The sequence below is a fragment of the Neofelis nebulosa genome, chromosome 6, assembly GCF_028018385.1.
Source record: "Neofelis nebulosa isolate mNeoNeb1 chromosome 6, mNeoNeb1.pri, whole genome shotgun sequence".
Lineage (NCBI taxonomy): Eukaryota > Metazoa > Chordata > Mammalia > Carnivora > Felidae > Neofelis > Neofelis nebulosa.
The window spans coordinates 139590050-139614045 of record NC_080787.1 but is presented as its reverse complement, the minus strand read 5'-3'; the positions used below and the strand labels follow the sequence as shown (position 1 = coordinate 139614045).

Genomic DNA, 23996 nt, shown 5'->3' with positions numbered 1-23996 from the left:
GGAGTCTGTCCTAAGGACGTCATCAGACAAGGCACACAAATATGTGTGTATGTTCCTACAGCTTATGACAGCCCGACATCGTAAACACCCTACGTGGCCATTAACAGGGAACTGGCCGAACTGATTACACTACGTCCACAAGGTGAGATATCACACAGCCATTCCAAAATGATAATATAGATCTACCTTTATTAACATAAAAATATATCAATAGAAACTTATGGCTTAAAAAAACCCAGTTAAAGCTCTTAAATGTAATCCCTTTTGATTTAAAAATATGTATGCATAAAGCAATGAGATATAACCTTGAGCAAGTAACTGGACATCATATGCCTGCTTTTCCCATTTGCAAACCAGAGAGATGCGTAAACGTGTGTAACGAGCTAAAGATACAAGGCGTTCAAACCACAGCCATGGTTAACCTCCCATCTCTCCACTACTGGTTATAGTACAGAAGTACACAGAGGAAACGTGAGAGGACTTCCTTACTGCGCCCCTCATTCCCAACCCTCTTTACAGAAGTAATTCATGTCAGAGGTCGGTGTAATCTTGCTAGCTTCCGTTCTTTATGTGTATATACATACATGAACAGGAATGAATGAATGTCTTCCTATCTTTCAGAAGCTTCCTGAAATTATATGGCACTGGTTCTGGTTTTCCAGCATGTTGGAAATCGGTTCATGTGTGTGAGTTCCTGGATGCAGAAGAGTCTGGGGGCTGGAGGGGGGGAAGGTGCACGGGCTTAGCCGGTCTTGATTCAATCCGCATATTAGCTATTTAATTCAAAATATTTCAAACGGTCCAAAAGACTATTAAGTATGACAGCTGAATACTGTAGTAAAAGTGATTATTTTTTCCCTAATAAAAATCTGACAATGTAAAGGCCATAAATCTAACACCATCTTAAAATATAAAGTTTATTATATGTAAAAAAACAAAACCCCACACAAAAAACGAAAAAGGCTTGCCGGGCCTGAGAAATTGCAGAACGATTTCATGTTCCCCAAGCATCCCTCTCCACACTGGAGATCTAATAAAATGAAGATAAACATCGTAATTCACCTTCAACACCTTCTGTACTTGGGCAGTAAGACACTGTCCTCAAAAACACTTCAGGCTATGAAACCAAATAACGAGGTGTTTATCCTTTGGTTTCCGAAACTTGAGTCATGTGTTTGGGATTTTCTTTTCGTCAGTTGTTACGCGGATGCCGCATTAACTTGGCAGATTTGCCGCAAAATATGTAAAAATTTATTTTCAAGGGACACCCTGAGTGGCTCTTCCCGGGATGATAAACAACTACAATGACACAGGAAAAGGCTGGTAAGAAAATACCGGGGGCCTTTCCATCTCCTGATTCTCTCCGGGTCCTGCTGAGGAAGCAACGCCTTGAAAGGCTGAGAACCCCCCAGGCCACAGCAGGCAGCGGACGGAGAAGAGAAAAGCAGAGAACCAGCTTCTGGGTCAGTGTAAACCAACCTAGGAAGAACAGAGCCGGTCCCGCGGAGAAACGCCACGTACCTGCCGGGAATACCCCTTCTCTGTGTGCGCCTGCCCGATCGTCATTTTTCGTAGAAATCGGTCATTTGTGTCCAATACTGAAAAAGAAAAAAAAGCATATTCAATCAGCAAGGAGGGACTGGCTGCCCCGTGTGTGTCTGGAGCTATTGTGAGTGCCAAGGGAGCAGCGGGGAGCAAGAGACAGCTTGACCTCCCGGTGGGTAGACACAGGGAAGGAGCATCGGGTAAACCAGAAAATACCGGCCGGCGGTAAGCGCCTTCAGAAGAAAACAGAGATGACGTGATAGAGTGTGTCAGGGGGTTGGTGAGGGTGGGGTGCCAGTTTTCGACCAGCCAGTAAAGAAAAAGCATTTCTGAAGTGGTCACATTTTACACCGAAACCGACATCACCAGAAGCGGCCAGTTAAGTCTCTGAAAGGGTTAAGCGCTGACCCACCCTGTGACCCAGCAACTGCACTCCTAGGGATACAAGCAACCGAACCCGAAGCAGGGACCCGAACACATATTTGCACACCCACACACACCGCAGCACGTTAAGAAACGTGAAGATTAAAAACCGACACACAAGACAGAGACCAGAAAGGAATCCTGAGGATTCCTGGCCTCTAAATAATATAGAACTAAAGGTGGAATGAGAAACCCATTTATTCACTCCAGGAATATTTACTCGGCCAGTTTTGGGCCAGGTGCCGTCCCGGGATGGAAAGATGAACAAGACCTCAATCTCTGATCGGGGGATCGGGGGCTTTTACGGGCACAGGGGAGAAGAGGAGGGTACGAGCGAGTGTGGGTCCGAAGGGTCCCTTTAGCACTACCGCAGTAGGTCTTGAAGACCACCCAGAGAGTGCCTAACTTACTTAGAATATAATTCTAGCACCACCAACAGTTGGCTCCCGTTCTGGGCGGTACAAGGCGCAGGGCCACTATTTTGCCTTCGGCAGAACAACTGTCACGATTCCCTGCGAGGCTGTTGGGACGGCGTCGGGAACCAACAAGCTGATGTTGCTTCGCTGAGGATGACTGAGGCGTGCAGGACCTTGGTCTAATGGCCAGGAGATGGACGAACCAATGAGACAGGGAGAAGGGAAGATTGTAGGCCCCAGGTGAGGTTGGCGTGGGGGACGATGATCAGAGAGGCAAGGGCTCCCGCTGCTCTAGGAACCACAAAGTGGCTCCATGCTTACTGCTGCTTCTGTTGATGTTAATTGTTTCCGGAATAGCCTGTTGGCTCCGGTCCGGTCCCGTGGCCAGGCAAGGAGGCCTATAAGCCTCTGATGTGAGGCACAGGATCAAAGACCTACCACTTACACTTCTTACGGTGAGCGCAAAGGGAAGGGCTGGCCATGAAATCCGCGACGTTCATATAGTCTGCAAAGAGTGTTCAGCCCCGTGTGGTCCCTGAGTGTCCCTCTCTAGTTCTCAAATCATATGAGGGCCTAAGCTCATCACCAGGGTTGTGCTATTTCTAGGTCAAGTCCTATATTGCCTTATAAAAAAACAAAACAAAACAAAACAAAACAAAACAAAACAAAACGCTATATAAAATGTCCTCAAGTCATCTGATAAAGAGTTCCATTTTTTTTATATTAATTCATGAGAATAAGAGTCAAACTACTCAGCAAATGTCATTCGAAACTCCTTCAACCCAGGTGGCTTACCTATATCGATAATATTTTCTTCACTTTAGTGCCAGGAACAATAATATAATTCTAGTATTTATCTGGAATAATTTTTTAAAGTCGTCACTTCCATTATTAAAAAAAAAGTTAGCAGGCTTCCCAATAAAATGTTGATAATATTCATATCCATTATTAAAACTGCCGTTGGTCGGGGCGCCTGGGTGGCTCAGTCTGTTAAGTGTCCGACTTCAGCTCAGGTCACAGTCTCGCGGTCCGTGAGTTCGAGCCCCGCATCAGGCTCTGGGCTGATGGCTCAGAGCCTGGAGCCTGCTTCCGATTCTGTGTCTCCCTCTCTCTCTGCCCCTCCCCCGTTCATGCTCTGTCTCTCTCTGTCTCAAAAATAAATGTTAAAAAGAAAAACAAAAAACAAAACAAAAAAAAACAAAAAACAAAAAACTGCTGTTGGTCTGTTAAATAATAAATTATGGTTCATCTACAAAGGAATATCCTAGGTCCATTTAAAATTACCATTACAACAAAGAGCTAACTGAATGGAACATGCTACTTACGATACAAATGAAGCTGGTGGGAGGGGGCACCCGGGTGGCTCAGGTGGTTAAGTGTCTGACTCTCGGTTTTGGCCCAGGTCATGATCTCACGATTCATGAGATCGAGCCCCAAGCGGGGCTCCATCCTGACAGCACGGACACTACTTGGGATTCTCTTTCGCCCTCTCTCTCCGCCCCTCTACCCCACCCCCACCACACACATGCATGCACATTCTCTCTCTCAAAATAAATAAGTAAACTCAAATAAATAAGACAGTAGGATCTAAAACCTACACACCTAAGTTAGAGTTATACACAAAATCCAGATGCACAAAAAACCTGAACAGTATTGTTATTAGCATGGCAAGATGTTTCTTTCTTTCTAGACATCTCCGAAATCTTGATCATGTTATTGGTTTTATTAATAAAAATTTTTTTGAATTTCCGAAACGATGTTACTCTCCTTTAGTTTGGGAGACAAAGACACAGAAAGCTACATCACACAACCATTCCCTATGGATTACTTTTGGGTGGTGCCGTAGGGTTTGCAAACCACTCTCATTTTGCAGTGGAGCCGCGCAAGGCAGACGCCGGTATTATTACTCCATTTTACAGAGAAGAAAACCGAGGAAGTCATTTGCTAATGGTTGCACGGCTCATAAATGGTGAAGCCAAGACTCAGTTTCTGGTCTTTTTCTCTCTACCTCACGGTTTGTGGGAAAACACGACACTGTTAATGAACTGGCTGAATGGATTCCCAGAAGAGAAGCTTTGGGAAGGGTCTAGGCAAGGAGATGGGGTGGGGCTGGCCGGCCAAGGACAGGCAGAAGGAAGAGGCTGTCTCGAAAGCAGACAGGGAGCAAAAGCGTATGGGGCCACACTGTGATAGTGCTTCAGGCCAAGCGGTGTGATGGCAATTGTACCCACACAGGATTTTATCACACACCACGGGGGCTTCTGAGTCAGGAAGGGACAGAACTTCTCTACACTATGAGCCTACTGAACTGGGAGAAAGAAGTTGACGCAAGAACGTTTATTAAAAGGCGCTTGCAATCGATCAGGCATCTGATAAAAATGTTCTGGAAGTGGGAAGAAATGAGGAAAGTGAGTGGGCAGGTCTGAGAAGAACACACAGAAGGACCGGGAATACGGACCAACTCATCCTTCTGAGACACCTTGGGGATCATCACCCGGTACTACCACAGAGGAGAAAAACGAGGAAATTTTCCTTGGACATGTGTTAGGGGGAGCGGATGGGGTAGAACCAGTCATGAAGGAGCATGACGTTTCCTCCTGAACAGAAGGCGAGGGTGAGGATGGGGAAATAACAGGGCTTGGGACAAACAGAGGGATCCCAGAACATGAGCTGGGAGGACGAGGGGAGGAAATGAAACCATGTGCTCGTGGAAGTGGGTTACGAGCTTCAGCTGGAGCAGACCTCATCCCCGACCCCACAATCGGCACGAACCTCGCTGCCACGTGATGGTGGAGGGCTCGATGTCGAGACGGGCGAATTTACTTATTTCCTCCTCCGTCAGCGTACTTGGATCAGTCTTATTTATTCCCAGTTTCTAATGATGAAGACGAAAAACGACGTGATCAACTTTGGAAGGAATAGAAGGCAAAACGTAGGGGCACCTGGGTGGCTCAGTCAATTAAGTGTCCAGCTCTAGATTTCAGCTCAGGGCGTGATCTCAAGGGAGCTGTCAGCACAGAGCCTGACGTGGGGCTTGGACTCACTGCGAGATCATGGCCTGAGCCGAAGTCGGATGCTTAACCGACTGAGTCACCCAGGCACCCCAAGGGGGTGAATTTTTAAAATCGATTATTACCAACCAATGCCTGTAACTTATACCATCAAGTTAGCTTTTAGTCTCTGAATAGAGCAAGGGGGAATCCATGGGATTCCCAGGACAGCAGCAAATAGCACCAGGAAATAAATGATAAGACAGATAAGAGTTAAGATTACTTCCACTCGCACGACCGTAGCATCTTGCTGCAACAAAAACTGATAGAGATACATTTACAGAAGCCAGAACTCATTTCCTAGAAATCCAAGAATATAAGAGAAGGACTCTTGGAAATTTGATCTGTCAGTTGACTACAGTGCTCCACACCTACAAAGCAGTCCTCCCAGTTTACGGCCGAAGGAACAGAGACCTTCAAAGGGGAACTAATCTGTCCGCTTGCCCTTTGGTGTAGCCGTGTCTCAGGCTTCTCCTTCTATTCTCTCTCTGTTATATTGCTCTGTCTCGAGAGTTTAACGCCCCAAAGAGTGTCTGAAAACCCAAATCAAGTTCAAAATTGCTGGCTTGGACAATTTTTCTGATTTGTTTCTAGGACATTTTCTTGTTGAAGAGCTACCAACTGGAAACTTACTTTCAGCCGAGCAAGTTGAATGCTTGAAAACTCTCGAACACCATTCACTAAAGGAACGAGTCGATTATACAGCGCCTAAAAACACAAAACAAAAATAAAGCCCCACAAAAGTGTAAGGGCCAGCTAGGAACTTGGATGATTCACAGGATATGACAAAGCTCATTACATTTATAACCAAATTGTTTAGATTAGAGACCCTATTAAAATTCTTGGCTGATAAAACAATGTAGCCTTAACTTCTATCATTTCAATAAATCTGACTAGATCTGAAATCATGCACATTGCAAAAATGTTGCATAAATATATATTTCTTGATCTCTACAGCCTTACAACCAGCAAATTAATATTTATCTGTACTTGGCTTCAAAAACGCACAAGGGAGTTACTTTAATTGGGAGGAAGTCAAGATCCTTGTAAACATGCCAGAAAGTCCCACGTTTATCCACGGTCCACGCCCATGAGGAAGTAGCACCTAGTGCTCTATCCCTGTCAGGTGTGTGTTTACCTCAGCTGCATGCACCTGAACTCCAACAAGGAGGTCTAATCTCATTCACAGTACATCTAGAATGGCTGCATGTAACATTACAGTCAAAAAGCTATATTTCCAATCGCCTTAGTACAGACTGGAGATTGACCTTTGGACAGAAGGAAGAGAACTGGTCTACCGATTGCCTTCAAAACTGAAGTCCCATCTCAAAGAATATCTGCCTTTAAATTGCAACTAACATAATTCACCCAACGGCTTGGCAGTGGTCATAAACTTATTTGAGAATCTGACCCAAGTAGGGATCCTCTCCCCAAGAAATAAGGATATATAGAACTCACAAAATTGTTAATACAATTTCAGTTTATCGGCCCCACAAAGTTTTCCCATGAACTCCTCAAGAATCCAGAAATCCCAGGACAAGAGGCCCAAAAAGGCCAACGAGAAAACTTCCTCACCTTGTCTGTTTGAGTGTTTTCATGCAAAATCCTTGTGTCAATAGCGGCGGCCAGCAGGTTATTGGCGGCAGTGATGGCGTGGATGTCCCCGGTCAAGTGAAGGTTGAACTATAAAAGAAATGAAAACCTCTTTCTACTTGTCTCAAACAGCCGTGGCAGTATTCAAGGACTTCCCGAACAAATAAAATATTGCATGAATTACACAGCCTTATAATGAGCTAAGTCTGTAAAACAACTTAAATAAAAAAGCTGTGAGATCATAACCCGAGCCGAAGTCGGACGCTTTTCGGACTGAGCCACCCAGGCGCCCTCTAAGGCACTTCATATTTTTACCTCCCTTCCAGGAAAGTGTTACCAACATCTGCCTCCCAGTAATGTATAAAAGCGTGTTTCAATCCCTCACTGGTAAAATTTAGTATTATTACTATTTATTTTTTATTTTTATTTTTTTTAATTTTTTTTTTTAACGTTTTATTTATTTTTGAGACAGAGAGAGACAGAGCATGAACGGGGGAGGGGCAGAGAGAGAGAGGGAGACACAGAATCGGAAGCAGGCTCCAGGCTCTGAGCCATCAGCCCAGAGCCCGACGCGGGGCTCGAACTCACGGACCGCGAGATCGTGACCTGAGCTGAAGTCGGACGCTCAACCGACTGAGCCACCTAGGCGCCCCAGTATTATGACTATTTAAAAAAAAAATCCAGCTGTCAATTTGACAAGTAAAATAATTGCTAGTAGTTTTAATGTAGACTAATTTGATTAGTGAAAATAAACAATCAACGATTAGTCAACAGCTCTTTGCTGATGTTTGCATTGAATCCTTTCCCCATGTTACCGTTGGCTCATGTTTGTCCTTCCTGATGCCTGTTCGGTATCCACTGGGGTGTCCCCAGGCCCCAGACAGGCCTCTCTTCTTTTTCTGACCACCACCCCCTTCACCACCACAGTTGCAGCCTCGCGGCCATGATTGCCCCCGTGATCCGCTTCAATCAATGACTCAAGAGTTGCTCAGCTCACGCTCCCGGATGTCCCCCCTTTTCTCATGCCCCACATCGAATTCTGCAAACTCAGCAAACACGGCTTACATCGTTGCCATGCTTTTCCCATCCTCACTGCCACCTCCCTGGCCCACGCCACCGCCTCTCCCCCGGGCTTCCTTACTGCACCCCTCGCATCCACTCTGAACTCCTAGCAGTGTGTTCTCCGCACAGAGTCCAGAGCGATTTTCATAAAACTCAATTTACATCATGTTATTACTGTGTCAAAATCCCCTCAATGGCGGACTGCGATATTCAAACAAGATCTAGGCCATGAAATTCAAAGCCTGAAAGAGCTGGCCCCGTGCCCATTTCTGTATTTCACTTCCTCTATCCCCACCGGCCCCCTGACAACACGCTGGTGGCCTCCGGTTCCCCGAAGATCCCTCCCCGCCCCCGTACTGTCCCCCAAGCAGGTCCCACTCTCCCCCCCATTCTGCACAAAACCTGGCTCCCTCTCACCCTTCAAGACTCAGTATTTTCACTTTCCATTCTTCAACCCATCTGGAATTTATTCAAACATTTTCCCATGATTATTTCCTAAATTTCTGTCGGTACGAGTTGTCTATTCATGCACTCAGTCAACAAACACGGTCTGAGGGTCGGGCATTGTGCTCAGAGCTGGGGATAGAGAGATGAAGGAGATACGGAAGGTCTTCGAATTCAAGGAACAAACTGCCTGATTGTTTTTGGCCTATTGAACGATCATAAGGCAGCTGAAACCATCATATGCCTTAAGTTCGCCCCAAGTCTGAGCCACGCAGCTGATGCCATATGACAGCAGGACACCGATGCCCTTTGAGTATTTGCACAGGAATTCCTGAGCCATTCCCCTGGGCATGTTCCTTGTACGCTGTCCCCAACCTGGCCTCTTGGCTCTGGTTCTTCCTTGTGAATGTTACTCATCCCCCTTCAGATGTGAGGCTTGGGGCTATTTTTTCCAGCACTGTTCTCTTACACTATTCTCTCTCAGCCCACCCCCACTACTTGAAGAGTGTCCATATTCTCCCTTTAGCTTTCCTGACCCTCAGGCCTCCATAGGCAAACACCCTTCCGAATTCGTTCATCGAAATCAACGAACATTTCCTAGCGAGCCCCCAGTGAGTGCTGCGCACTGTGCTGAGCGCTGGGGTCCGTGCCCTCTAAATCAGCACAGCCAACTGAACCGGATGAGGGAAACAGCATGAAGGGATGTGAGGGGGGGAGACGGAACCTAGAGATGGACAGGCTGGGCAGGGAGGGCAGAACAGGAAAGGAAGAACGCTCGAGGCTTGGGATCGAGAGTCTGCAGGGAGTCTGGTGGGGTGGGTGAGAGGGAGGCCAGCCTGTGGGGACGTGAGACAGCAAGGCTGGAAGGGACGGCAGGACCAGCACACGGGGACCTGCCATGCCACACCGCACAGGCGTGATGGAGTCAGAACTGAAATACACTGAACAGGAAAGCAGTTGGCTCAGACTTGGGTTTTAGATTTCTCAGGACCAGAACTAAGAGGCCAATGCAGAGAGTAGAAGTGATGAGACCCAGTCACGGTCAGATTCAGGGGACGAGGGGGTGGTTATGCGGGGGCAGGGGTTCTTGGAGAAATAAGAATGGTCACCTTTGACCTTCTGTGTCCATTTTTCTTTGGAACTATTTGATTTTCGAGTCTCCCTCTGCCCAAGTGAGGAGTCCAAGTCCTCCTGAATTGGGCACAATAACTGATGATCGATGGGGATAGGTCTCCACCCTCTTATGCAGAATGGAGCCACGTGGGTTTGGGATTCAGAATTTTTGGAAATGTGGAAAGAGTGCGATATACCTATAATGTTTTACTAAAACATCCCAAGCAGGGTCTAAGTCCGTATCCATTAATCCAAACCAGTATTTCTTGCAGCAAAACATGTGAATATTTACATCAAGTGGCATAGACATAAATAGCCCCTAACACTCAACGTCAGGTTTTGCCACTGTAAGTGATGCAAACGTTTTTGGTTTTCAGAATCTTTAGGCCTTTGGACTGATAAAGGACTGTGGGCCTGTGTTGATGGGGCACAGAAAAAAGGCTGCAGGAAGGAGAAACAGTGACACATGACATGTGTTTCGCTGAGATCTTACCTCCTCCATGGGGATGACCTGGGCATATCCGCCGCCCGCGGCCCCTCCTGAACAACAGAACAGACGCCGTTTGAAATCATTCAGCAAGTATAGCTACACAGGATGAACAGAGCCCCGGGGACACAGCTCCCCAAACCCGGCAGGAAGGCACGTCCCCCAAGATGAAACAGCAGGTAGTAAAGAAAACATCAACTGTCCATCAAAGCAGAACAAAAGGGGAAAAAGTTCCCACTTTACCCAACAATACAATTTAAGGACTTGAGTTTCCTGGTTAAAAAAAAAAAAAAGGTAAAAACAATACAGCAAATCTCATTAGAGCCAACATGAGATTATTTTATTCATGTTACTAGATCTATGTGGCTCTGTGTCATTTCACCTGCACATGCTTTGAATATCAAAAAAACCACTCAAAAAAATCCACCTGGTGAACTCAGACCAATGCATTGTAAGGTGCGGCCAAGAGATTTTAGATAACAGATAACAGTATATAAAATTTGTCAGGCTGACTATCCCTCAAGGGAGTAACGTCACTACATTAAAAAGACTTCTCTTTCATAAAACAATAGTGATACCTTCCGTGTCCAGATCATCTTAGGGTGTACCCTGTTCTTTATCTGCTATGTCATTTGGTCCTCACGACAACTCCGTAAACCTAGCTCTCTAGAACTTTTGCACTTTCACAGATGTGGCCCAGAGAGGTTACGACTGGCTGAAGGTCACACAGCAGCAAGAGACACAGCCACGAAGAAAACCGCAGCCTTCCTGCTACAAGTTTAGTGCTCGTTCCACCACAGAATGTATGACATTCTCTGAGTTATCAGTACTTAATGAGTTCGGAGTTATTAACATCTGTGACAGTGAGATAAATAGAATACTGCTAAAATCCACAAAGTGCCAAGAACGAATAGTAATTGCGGCAATAAATGCTATTGTAAGGCGAGCTGAAGGATGACCTCATGATAAATCAGTGAGTGTGAAGGCTCCAGATGTCAGCCCAGCACAGCCAGACAGAAATTGCACCACAGCTCTGTCCACAGCTGGTCAGTTTCCAGAGCTCTGCAGGCCCCCCAGCAACTCTTGCGAGATGAGGCAACGAGGGTCCAACTGAAAGGGTGTCTAACTGGCTGGAAAGACCTTTCTCTGTGGCAGGGGTGGATGATACAACAGCAATACGAATAAGAAGGTATTGATCAGGTGCAAGGCTTCCGCCCAAGGCTGGAGTCCTGAGCAAGGGCCCAGCAGCTGCTCCACGGAGCCAGGGCGATGGGCTTCTTGCGGGGCTCTGCCGAAACCCCCACCGCAGCCCCCTCTGCAGGAGGACCGCCTCGGGAGGACCACCGCATACTGAGCGTGCAGGTGGGGTGTGCGTCGGGATGAAACATCGGGATGAGACGTACTGGCCCCTCTGACAAGTTTTAACGCCACACCTGTTGCTAATGTTCTTTCAAAACTTTGCTCTGCCCCCAATTTTGCTCTGCAAAATGTACCGGTTGTTAAATCAAGTACCTTTCACGCCAAAAGTTGGTCCTTGAGAAGGCTGTCTGAGACACGCAAAGGAGTTGATGTTGAGGTGTGCCGTCAAAGCCTGTACAAGCCCAACTGTAACTGTACTTTTCCCTTCCCCGAGAGGGGTGGGTGTGATCCTGGTTTGGAAAAAGAAAGAGAGAGAGAGAAAAAAATTTAGTAATATTTCCTAGACCTATGCAAAATCAACCTAAGGTACTAGAACCAAATCAGAGCAGACAGGCAGAGAACACGCCATTCTCAAATTCACTTAAAAATTCAATTTCCAGGGACTTTTATGGTCTACCCACATCACACAGGCCATGTTTAAGCTAAAGCCAAGAAACAGACACACCTTTACCAAGAGACCAAAAAAGAAAAGTTATTCGGCAGTGATAACATTAGCAGCTTCAAGAAATGGCATAGAATTGTCCATCAAATGGTTTAAATAATTAAGCTGATGTTGTTTCTTCTTAATGGGTGATGTGGCATTCATTCATCTAGGGCCATTTACTGGGGGCACAGTGCGGGCACAAGGCCTGCTCGATGGTCCATGGCCAGACTCTGAGCATTGGAAGGCATCCCATCGTACCCTCTCATCCATCTTCTTCCAGATCTCAGGGCCCAGGGCTTGTCCCCACCATGTTGCAACACAGCGAGGGAACCTCATTACCTCTGGGGTAGCCCATTCATTTCCGGATAGCTTTTTACGGTTAGAGAGTTTTTTGTCCTAAAGAAGAGATGTCTGCGTTCCTATAGCTCCTATCTCTTGGAGTCAGACACACTGAGCTTAATCCCTTCTCCTACAACAGCCCCTCAAGCATTGGGAAAGAATGAGTCCAACACTCCCCAGCACACAAAGGAGACCCCAAGTGCTCTGGAGGACCTCGTTGACCACCACACTCTATGAAAGCAAACATCACACATTAGTTACGACCATCATGGCATTAACTAAGAAGACAGGCGTGCATTACATTCCCAAATAAGGACCCATAAAACTGTTCCTTAGCACACTCTGACCATTGTTACAAGATTTAAAAACTGTCATGTTGGCTTGCGACATGGTCTCCGATGAGTTAGATGGTGCAGTCAGGGTCGTCCAGGATTCTCAACCACAACAAAACCGACAATAAGAGTTTTCTGACCTATAAAACCTAGTGATGTGACCACAAAGAAATAGAAATAAAGCCCTTAGATATATCATCGTCCCCAACTGCCTCAGACCGCCACAGTGATACAATCAATCATTCTTTCAGCAAATGTTTATTAAGTACTATGTGCCAGACCACTAGATCCTGGGGACACAATGATTGACCAAGTTGGACTCCATCACTGCTCTCCCAGGGCTTACAACCGATGGAAGATATGGACAAACTGACCGGCAATTACAATTAAAGTGATAAACACATATGAAAGAAACAGGGCAATCAGACTGTGTTATGAGAGCACAAGGCAGGAGGATCTGATTACGTTTGGAGCATCGGGGAAGTCTTCATATGAGAAGTGACACCTAAGCTAAGACCCGGCAAATGAATAAACGTTAGCCAGATAAAGATGGAGGGTGGGCTTGGGGTCGTTAACATATGAGGTTCTGTAAAGGGCGCCTGGCTGATGCAGTCGGTTGAGTGTCTGACTTCGGCTCAAGTCATGACCTCACAGTTCGTGAGTTCGAGCCCCACGTCGGGCTCTGTGCTGACAGCTCACAGCCTGGAGCCTGCTTCGGATTCTGTGTCTCCCTCTCTCTCTGCCCCTCCCCCATTCATGCTCTGTCTCTGTCTCAAAAATAAATAAACATTAAAAAAATATTTAAATATGTGAGGTTCTGTGCTTTTACATTTATTAGGTTAATTTCTGTCCTTGATAAGGAAACTGAGGCACGAAGAGGTTCAGTAACTTGCCCAAGGCCAAACAGCAAGCAGTAAAGCCGGAAATCAAAACCCGCCACCTGACTTCGCCAAGTCATTTCTCCAGACAGAAACCGTAACTGTTGTTCACCACTAATTAGCAACTGAAAGCATGGGAGTGGGAAAGGTCACAGTGAGAGGGAACACAGTACAAAGAGGGATAGGATGGAATCTTCTAGAACGTGTTCTCTGAAGGGATGGTCAGAAGAAAGCAAAAGGAAACAAAAGGAGCAGTAGGGAGAAATCTTGAGGATGAGGCAGGGCTGCGACAGGGGTGTCTCCGAAGGGAACCGGGGAAGTGCCCACGGAATCACAGGCCACGGGGACGCCCGACTCTGGGTGAGGGCTGAGAAGCCATCACCGCACGAAGCAACAGGGTCGCTGGCAGGGTGCACCGCCCCACACATGCTTGGTGACGTACGCCTCCCTCCACTCCTCAAGCCGCACGACGCCTGGTCAACATGAAGGCCCAGGTACGTGAAAGTGTTTCCACTTTGAGTCAAGTTCCTATTGATGAGTACAAGAAAAAGAGTGGTTGGAAAGCCACAGGCATCACGGTCTTCGGACGGCCTGTAAAAAAAAGTATCAAACACAGGGTGGATTAAGTACGGTCCTCGTCGTCCACTGTTTGCAAAGGAATAGGTGGTCTACTTCGGTGTGTCACGTGAAGCATCACATTTTCGTCCCCCGGGATGTGCTAATGTAGCTGTCGGAGACAGCCCGACGCACACACGCCCAGAGATGACCTCCTCCAAACTTCGGCCGACCATCCAAGTCTTAATTAGAAACACAGGACGGCTTAGCATTCTGCCAACTGATACAATTCAGGAAAATCAAAAAGCAGGAAGTATTTATTGGGAGCAATAAAAGGAGAGCCACAATAAACATTTTATTCCACCTCATTCCCATGTTGGATCTCAAACTTGGGTTGAACGGCTGTCCCAGTGTCCTTAGCTCTGACTCCAAATTATCCAGTTGACTCAGAAGACAGTGAGTGCCAACTTAACCTAATTGCTGTTCTCCGGAAGAGCTTAGAGTTTATGGAGAGGGAACAATGCCTTTCGCTCATGCTCTTCCTCAACATCTCCCTGTAGCTCTACCTGCCCCCCTCTGTTTCCCACAGCATTTATTATGTATGTATCGCATCACTTTTCTGAGGGTCTTATTACAAGCTTCCTGACACGGCTGTCCTGCCTACCAGCCCACAAGCTTGCTGAGGCGAAGGACTATACCCATTCTCATTGCGTTTCTGTCACCTGTCCAGGCACAGTCGAGCAAACACTTGACAAAGCAAGGACATCTTTTCTTTAAAAAAAAAAAAAAAAAAAATTTTTTTTTTAATGTTTATTATTTTTGAGAGAGAGACAGAGACAGAGAGCAAGCAGGGGAGGGGCAGAGAGAGAGGGAGACACAGAATCGGAAGCAGGATCCAGGCTCTGAGCCATCAGCCCAGAGCCCGACGCGGGGCTCGAACTCACAGACCGCGAGATCGTGACCTGAGCCGAAGACAGCCGCTCAACCAACTGAGCCACCCAGGCACCCCAGCATGCACATCTTTTCTAAGACAAATATGTTTACTGTCAACTACAGTTAACGATTTATCAAAGCACTCCGTGACTTCGGATGTGTGAACACATCCTATGAGAAGTTTACCATTTGCTCCAAGGTCTAAGAGATTGCTTATGCAGAGAGGAGGGGCAAAACAGTGTGCAGTTCTCAAACTCTGGCATCGTGAACAGAATCACGTCATGAGCCATGGGTCTAACCTTGAACTCCAAAACTACATGCTCAAGCAGCATATGAATATATATCACTCATCCTGGGCATCTTCGTGACTGGGAAGTCGTTACAGGCTTTTTATTCCTGGCAACAAACTCTGTAGTCCACTGGGTTGTGTTTCCTATCACACCTGACTGACGGGAGTGAGCAGTTCAAAAAGGCCCAGTCGGTAGCGATCTCTTGTAAATACCTTTGTTTTATTCTGCAAGTTGTGCAAATAGCAGAAAAACTCACAGATGTTTAAATAGTGACCCAAGGTAGAAAACCCAAATCTTAGAAAAGCCAGGAAAGGTTATTTAACACTGACCAAAAGAATGGCTTGGAACATTAAAAAAAAAAAAAAAAAAAACCAAACAGAAACAACAGATCAGATACTCGGCACTCTACAGAAAAGAAATAAAGTGATGTGAATGATTTTAATTGTTCTTTAATGTGAAACTCGGTCTGTTCACAGACCAATTTGGGCTTCTTTTTTAACTGCTCTTTCTGCCTGAGCAATTTAGAGAAGTTCTCAAAACTTCTGCGCAGAAATCGGGACAGGGCCAATGGAGACATATCTTGCACACACATTCAATGCCCTACAGCTGCACTCCAAGGCAAGTTCTCAAACAAATTCCTTTTCATTAGTGTAACTGGGAAAATATGTAAAACTCAAGAGCCCCTAAGATTCTTTTGGCGTATTTCCCCGAACGATTCCCAATACTTTTCATTTTGTCAGGCAAAGCAAATAAAGTGATGTGTAGGTGTAAATACCATGAGATGTATAGCTGATGAAATACAGATGATTCTGACGGAGTAAGAAATCCTCAAGTTAGAAGAACAGCTTTTAAAATGAAGTAATCTGTTCTGCATTTGGGTTATTAACAGAAGATTTTCTTTTAATCCTGTTGTTTTATATTTTAATTCTAGCGTTGACACGCTTAAATCACATTTATACATAAATTCGAAAGTACAACAACAAATGTATTATTTAGGTTTCTTGAAAAACGACTTGGGTACCTGCATTCTTCTAAAGCACGGGAAAAGACTCATGTTACAGTATTCGGAAATAAAAGTAGGACACAAAATGGTATTTATAGCATGATCTCAATGTGTAAAAAGGATGGATACAGAGAGAAAATCCTGGAAGGAAATATAAAAAATTTTAACACCTCTCAGTAATGAGAGACTTCGTTTTCTCCTTTTTGTTTTTCATGATGTTAAATTTTTATATTGTAAGCCAGTATTATTTCCAGAATAGAGAAATCCTTCAGAAAAAGTAAATAACTCATTTATTGGAGAGGTCCTCTTTTAAGATTTTATTTTTAAGTAATTTCTATACCCATGGGGGCTTAAATTCACAACCCCAAGGCCAAGAGTTGCAGGCTCTACTGACTGAGCCAGCCAGGTACCTGGGAGGGGTCCTTTATATTTCTAAAGATATAGCAATAAACAGCATGTTTGATAATCGTCACTTTCCATTAACTGACGTGACCAAAAGCAAAACTAGGGAGGCGACTGTATTTCAAATGAACTTTTCATTTTACATTGTAAGTAAAATGATTATCTGGTATTTTACAACCGGTCTCAAAGATCCAGCTATTAAAAGGTGCGAAAACAGAAGCAGTTTACACACTTAAAAAATATGCCATCTGTTGTGTGGGTGGGGGGACACAGTGTGGTATATAGATTTTCCAAAAACCTTCAGGCTTTCCTTACGGATGCAGGTATGTCTCAAAATCCTACCCTCACAGCATTTCCGCCCCCTCAGTGGAGTTGAAAGGAACACAATTTAGTTTTTGTTGATTCATAGATCGTTGTTTTGTAAGGAACATAGAGCCACTGTTTCAGGAAAAGAGCTGTTTATCTCTTGGGGTTAAATCTGTACTTGAGAATTCAGGTTTAATTTCACTTCTATCTACAATATGACAACCTGGCTCAATCTGGCTCTTCAGCTCAGATGCACGTACAAATGCTGGCAAAGAGACAGCGTCGGGACAAGAACCAATGTTCTACGTGCCTGGACCAATGCACAGCTTTAACCCTAGGGAGCGGCGCTAACCGGCACTCTCCAGCATGTGGCTGGAGGCGGGCCTAGACCCTGTGACTTCAAGAAGCCAATCTGATAACAATACCATGAGGGCTTTTGTTTTAGAAGTTCAATTCTGTGCCCCCAGCAAAGGGCGGAGCCACGTGTAGACTGGTGTTTTTATTTCTAGAATTGCCAAGCCCCCAAGAGAGTAAATCACAGCCACTCCATATGACAAATTACTGCTTGATTCTTCCTTGATAAACTGAGAGCCCATCCTCCTCACTTTTCCTTAAATCCTCCCACCTTAAGCAAGGAGAGAAAACTATCAAACCCACCTACCAAGATCACTTAGAGACTAGAAAGAGGGAAGCAAATTTATGGATAAAATACGAAATCTGCTTTTGAAGCTCTGAATGCCCAAGAATTGATTTATATCTGTAAATAAACTTGCATCTAGCACATTCCAGAAGAGCAACACTGACCCCATGTGTGCTCCAAACCCTGGGACCCAAGAACTCCCAAACAGCCCCCCCAAGTCAGCTGAAAGGTCCCCCTTTTATGGATCTGGCCCAGAGCGCGTAGGTGAGGCCAACCTTTCCTCTCAGCACGGAGCACCCGTGCAGCCCTGTTACAGAGGCATCAGAGGTGGGGTCCTCAGAGGTGGGAAGGACCCTGGTAGGATTGGGAGTCCGATGGTAGTGAACCTGGAAGCCTGTGGGAGGTTTAAGCCACAGGCAAATGAGATGCTGCAGCCACTGAGTGACTCTGACAGCCCTAGATGGAGACAAGCGATTACAAAGGAGCTGGAGAGGGAGGAGGGAGAAGGGGGGAGGGAAAGAAATATGAAGAAATGATTCGACCACTAAAGAGGTGACATTACGGATGACTGTAGTTTAATCTTTACTTGTAGGTTTATAATTTTTTAATTTATTTTGAGAGAGAGAGAGAGCGCACACGTGCGCACACGAGTGGGCAGGGAAGGGGCAGAGAGAGAGAGAGAGAGAGAGAGAGGGGGAGAGAGAGAATCGCAAGCAGTATCTGCACTGTTGGTGCAGAGCCTGATACGGGGCCTGAACCCACAAACCGTGAGATCACGACCCGAGCCAAAGAGTCGGGCACTTAACCGACTGAGCCGCCCAGGTGCCCCTCTTTATTTGCAGTTTTAAAATACTCAGTTTAAAGCCCCTAGGGATTTTTCCTAAGGAGAGCACCGGACAAATGCACAAATATGCATGCCCAAGGCTGTTCCTTTTAGCACTGTTCACAATGGCCAAAAATGGGAGGCAATATAAGTGCCCATCAACAGAGAGCCGGTTAAATAAATTGTGGAACGTCTCTACGGTATTTTCAAATCATTTTTTGGCCTCGATTTACTTGAAGAATAAGAAACATGCTCAAGCGTCAGCCACCGAGCCACCCCGGGCTGCACAGTGTTGGGAAGATGTGTGAAATGGAATCCTCCCTCATCCCAGGCATTTTTACTGCCCCTCCCCGCCCCCCATGGAATGTTCTGCACTCATGCAAAATGGTTAATAGCTCTGTACCGTCTTGCATGGAGTGAGCTAGGCACGCGACATGTCGCTGACGAATCAGGCTGCTTACAGGACAGCACGTGTCAGCTGATGTCGTTTATGAGAGACTGTGGGTCAAGATGGTCTCACATGTTAACAGCCCTTTCCTATGGCTGATGGGATTTGGGATGCGATAGTTTCTTGTTTATACTTTTTGGTATTTTGGAAAAGTTTAACGAGCATGCGTGACTTGTAATAACCAGAAAAAGGAATAAGCTGCTTACGTTAATAATAAAATATGTAAAAATGAAGTTCACCAAGAGTGAAGTCCAGCTGTCGGAAATGTCTCTGCCTGTTAATAAACAGGTTTTTGTGCCTTAAGGCTTGGCCTATATATCATTAATAAGTCACTGCAATGAAATTTCAAGACAACAAAGGAATTTATATGGTCTCTTGATGTTCCCTCAGGTCACATTGAAAAAATATTTGAAATCCTTTGTTTTCTATCATTTTTCAGCTAGTGAGTGTATTTCTTTTTTTAAAAAGAGGGAAAATAAACACCCCTCTACATAAAACTATGCATTTGTCTTTTATAAAATGACCAACACAAATGAAAATGGCCCTATATTAATTTTGCAATGCAGGAAAAGAGAACTAATGAACTTTTATAATACAAATACATAAATAGTAAGGATATTAACAAGAAAATAATAGCTTGCACAATTATCTGTACATTTTCCATTAAAATGTTATTTCTGAGTAGAACATAAAGACCCCTACGCAGTTCAAGATACTTTACCTTTAAATCTTATTTTGACTTTTATCATGAAAAACTACATGAAAAATCCAAGGATGATCAAAACACAATATGAGGACCAAAAAACAAAAGGCTGGATTAGAAACGCGTTACACTTTCTATTTTGTGGAGCAGACTGAATTGTTTTGCACTGAAAATGAAAACTTACCTCATGTCAAATGAAGGAATGCCAAGTGAAATGGACAAAAATGTCAAGTTTGAGAAGAGGACGGATTTGAGGGGGTGTGATGACAGATACAAATAGGGAAGAGAGTTTTAGAAACATGCCGTCTTGGTAAAATAGATTTTAAAAGTAGCCTTACCCAGCTACTAAAACGTATTTTCCATCTGCTTGATCCTTTAACCTTTCCAGCAGGGACAAACGTACTTTGGCTTTGCTTCTGCCATAGATTTCAATTTCATCTGCAAGCAATCCTATCTCCTTGGCAAGGACATCCACGGCTTTTGGAGTCTGTGCTCTTGAAATCTCAAGATCACTAGCGGGGGAAAACACAGAAAAGGCGAGAGTCTCCTCAGGTTAGGTGGTCACCACTGGAGGGAAAACAGCCATACGCCACGCCAAGGATTCGATCAAAGCGATTGCCTTGTGGTCCTCTCTCCCAAGCGGCATTAAACACAACTGCTAATAGCTAATGTGCGTGAGAAAATGTACATTTCCTTGGAGAAGCAACTTTTCAAAACTCACGAAGATCCTAGAGTTCTGCCCAGGTACAAAGATAACCCCTGTACTCTGGGAATAAAGAAGTGTGAATTACAGTAAGTCCAAAGGCTTCCTTTATGCACGAATCCTTTGTACAGTGAAGTGCTTTCTGTGGACCATCATTGCGTTCATCACCCGTGAAGAGACGGGTTATTGCATAATGCTCTTGCTGGGCTCGCCCCACGTGTCTCTTGGCTATTCAAAAACGTGGAAATGCTATTTTGTTTTATCTGGGTCCATACTTTCTCTCTCTTTTTCCTACTGCAAGTCCAAAATTGTATTTCAAAGTATTTTATTAATTGCATAACCGTCAGTAAAAGGACCTGGTGCTTGAAACTCAACTTCAGACACAGGACATTTTAGGACCTCCGAGTGTCACTGGGCAAATAATTTACCCTATTCTACCAGCAGGATGAGAGCACGGCTGTTCACCTTACTGGAATGCTAGAAAATGAGCACGTGCTGGACTTCTCAGAGAGTCTTTTGGGGCTCCCGAGCTCAGCGATTTGTTTTAATGGGGGTTCGGGCCATCTGTCTGCCAGGCTGACCATCTATTTGAGAGTCAGACGTGGCTGGCAAAAGACAGGCTTGGGAGACCATGCCTGAGACTCAGTGGGTCATAAAGGTTGACACTTAGAAGACAGCAGCGCCCTCACTCACCCTGGAGCTCTTCTTCTGGAGGCACAGCCGTGTCCCCTGGCAGGCAGCCCCCTGCTCTGACTTTTCTTTCCCTTGCTCCCGCTAACGATGGACTCTAAGCCCTCGCATTACTCTATATTCCCCTCCACGACCCCATGGAAGACTGACGTCGGTGCAAGAGGTAAACAGTAAACCCACATCCAATCTAGACCTCTCTGAAGTGCACTACAGCAGCTCAGAGAGGGACAGGGGGCCTCCGCCCACATACAGGCTGAGCTCTGGGCTTCCAGACAAGTGCCCCTGCCCCTGCATTTCCCTTTCCAGCCTCCCCCCGCCCCCACTTCTTTTTGCCTTCCTGTCTACCCCTTTTTTTTCTTTTTCTCTCCTCCCCAAATCTCCGAAACTGAAGAGCCCGCTCTTGGAAAACCTCCAGTTTTCTCCTCGCTAGCTAAAGAACGACAGTGACATCGTTCTGATTTGAGGGTAATATATAAATTACTCAGCCTGCCTTTCTTTCCCCTTTAGAAAGGACCTTTAGAAGCCAAATTTGGTTCAGCGATTAAAACACTTCTTCCCCTGAGTGGAATTTATTTCGATTTATGCCAAGACTCTGGCACACATTTTGGCAGTCTACCTGAATTGTGTTTAGCTCTCTGCAACTAGAATGTATTCACTTACTCTTAAAAATTAGGGTCCTTTAACAACACAAGTAACTTCAAAAAATAAAATATTTCATGAAATAGATTGCACCGCTACAGGGGTGGCATTACGGAGAGTAACGTTCCCTGGAATTTATGGATCGACGAACATAGAAAGCGACTAGGATGTTCAGTCTATTTCAGGGGTGAAAACACAGCCCGATGCGTATAAAAGAATCATCAGCGTTCAGCTGTGGTCCAAGGACACAGATCAAATCTACAAACCAAGTGGTCATCAAATGAAAACGGAGCCGACTCCTGAAGGTTCTATCTACTGACGTGTTGTTTTCCAGTGGCCCCGTGCACACCCTGGATGAAGAGGGTGGGGCCTGTTCACCGAGGGGGGAGCAGCGGGGGACCCGCGATGAGGCTGGAAAATGCACCTCCCTGGCTCTGCTATCTAATGAATTATTCCTGCGGTACAGTATGTATTTCTAAATTTATGCAGGGAATATATAGCTTACGCTTCATTAAACGCTACGCGGAAGGAAACATCCATCTGGAGTATCACACAATACCCTATCAGCTGGTAGATATCGCTGTGTGCTGAGGAAAGCTGAACTCGCTTCCCACAGAGAATAGTGTTTCGTTTGGTTGGTCATTTACCCTCAGAGCAGATACCTACGTGGCCCTGAAGACCAAGCTGACAGATGAGCTGGGCATTCCTGACACTGAAAAGCATATTCCAAATATTGTGTTACCGTATCTGGTCAAATCTAAGGCACCAGTACGTTACAGACCACTAAGAAGAAAAAAGAATGCCATTTAAGACAGGACACATTACCCACACAGTAAGGGGCATCCTGACTTCAGACATGAAGAAATGTACATCCTAGAGTTGACAGAATACGGGAAACATGTTCATTATTATTATTTAATTTTTAGGACTTAAGCAACAGAAAAAACAGGGCAGCACTGTAATTAGAGAAAATTATCCACTGTCAAAGCCGTAACAACACCTCGAGCCCCCAGCCCGGTGGAGAACTTTGGCTATCTGAGGCACTTTGGTGACCAGAGATCGGTACAACGAAATCCCACGAATACCTCGGGACGGGGGAGAGAGGCTGGAGTTTCAGGCAGTGAAGTCTCCACCTTGAGTGCTGCTGTTCCCGTAGCCATCTCCTTCCACTGCTGACCATGTTCTTCATGGGACAGAAAGGAAAGCATGTTATGAAAGTAAAGGCTGCCAGGCTATGACTCTAAACTATGAAACTACTGTTCAGGGGTGTCATGTCATAAGAAGGACCACAAAGTTGCACAATAACCCACGTGAATATCAGGAACAAGTTTATTCACACGTAGTTAGGGTTGCAGGTTTTTTCAAAAAAGGAAAAGGTGAGCTACGTGTACTTTTAAAATAGGTTAAGGGGTGCCTGGGCGGCTCAGTCGGTTAAGCATCCGACTTCGGCTCAGGTCATGATGTCATGGCTTGTGAGTTCGAGCCCCGCATCGGGCTCTGTGCTGACAGCTGGGAGCCTGGAGCCTGCTTCCGATTCTGTGTCTCCCTCTCTCTCTGCCCCTCCCCCACTCATGCTTTCTCTTTCTCAAAAATAAGTGAAACATTAAAAAATTAAAAAAAAAAGAAAATAGGTTAAGTATTCACTAAAGACATCAAGTATTTGAATACATTAGAGAGTGGGTTCTCCACCTCAGAAAAGAAAAATGAGGGAAATAGGAGAATGCATGGCTGATCAGCTTGGATGCCCAGCTTCCAAAATCTGCAACACCATGTCAAGTATAATCCTTTCAGAGTTGACATAATCGAACAAGAACGCTGAATTGTTAAATGGTGATACACACAGAGAGACAGAGAAATAAAATCTAACTTAGGTCGAAAATCAACACATAATCCTTATAAGACAGTATTGTATCCCATTTGAAAGTAAAGTTTTATTTTTGGAGGGCGCCTGGGTGGCTCAGTCGGTTAAGCATCCAACTTCAGCTCAGGTCATGGTCTCAGGGTTTGTGGGTTCGAGCCCCGCACTGAGAGTGCAAAGCCTGCCTGGGATTCTCTCTCTCTGTCTCTCTCTGCCCCTCCCCTACTCTCTCTCTCAAAATAAACTTTAAAAAATATTGTTCTTTTTTCTTTTTTAAAGGGAGGTTAGTTTATATTTTAGTGAGCTCTATTTTTAGTTTTTTAAATTTATTTTTAGTGAGTTCAAGCCCCAAGTTGGGCTTGAACTCAGCATCTGAAGATCACGAGTCACATGCTCTACCAACTGAGCTAGCTAGGAGCCTTCTAGAAAGAGGAAAGAAAAAGGGAAAAGTGGTGCTTGACTCTGATGGAGAGGTCAT

The 23996-nt window shown here is 45.2% G+C and overlaps 1 protein-coding gene across 4 annotated transcripts in view; it reads right to left on the bottom strand.

Annotated features, from left to right (window-relative positions):
* MTHFD1L (methylenetetrahydrofolate dehydrogenase (NADP+ dependent) 1 like) overlaps window positions 1–23996 on the bottom strand; it is a 189483-nt gene that overhangs the window by 126754 nt on the left and 38733 nt on the right. For all 4 annotated transcript variants that reach the window (XM_058735647.1, XM_058735646.1, XM_058735644.1 and 1 more), the window contains exons 10-17: window positions 22746–22843; window positions 19967–20140; window positions 11646–11782; window positions 10140–10186; window positions 7010–7117; window positions 6068–6142; window positions 5157–5259; window positions 1522–1598 (exon numbers count right to left, since the gene is read on the bottom strand). In XM_058735647.1, coding sequence (XP_058591630.1) covers window positions 1522–1598; window positions 5157–5259; window positions 6068–6142; window positions 7010–7117; window positions 10140–10186; window positions 11646–11782; window positions 19967–20140; window positions 22746–22843 — 819 coding nt within the window. The remainder of the gene's footprint in view (window positions 1–1521; window positions 1599–5156; window positions 5260–6067; window positions 6143–7009; window positions 7118–10139; window positions 10187–11645; window positions 11783–19966; window positions 20141–22745; window positions 22844–23996) is intronic.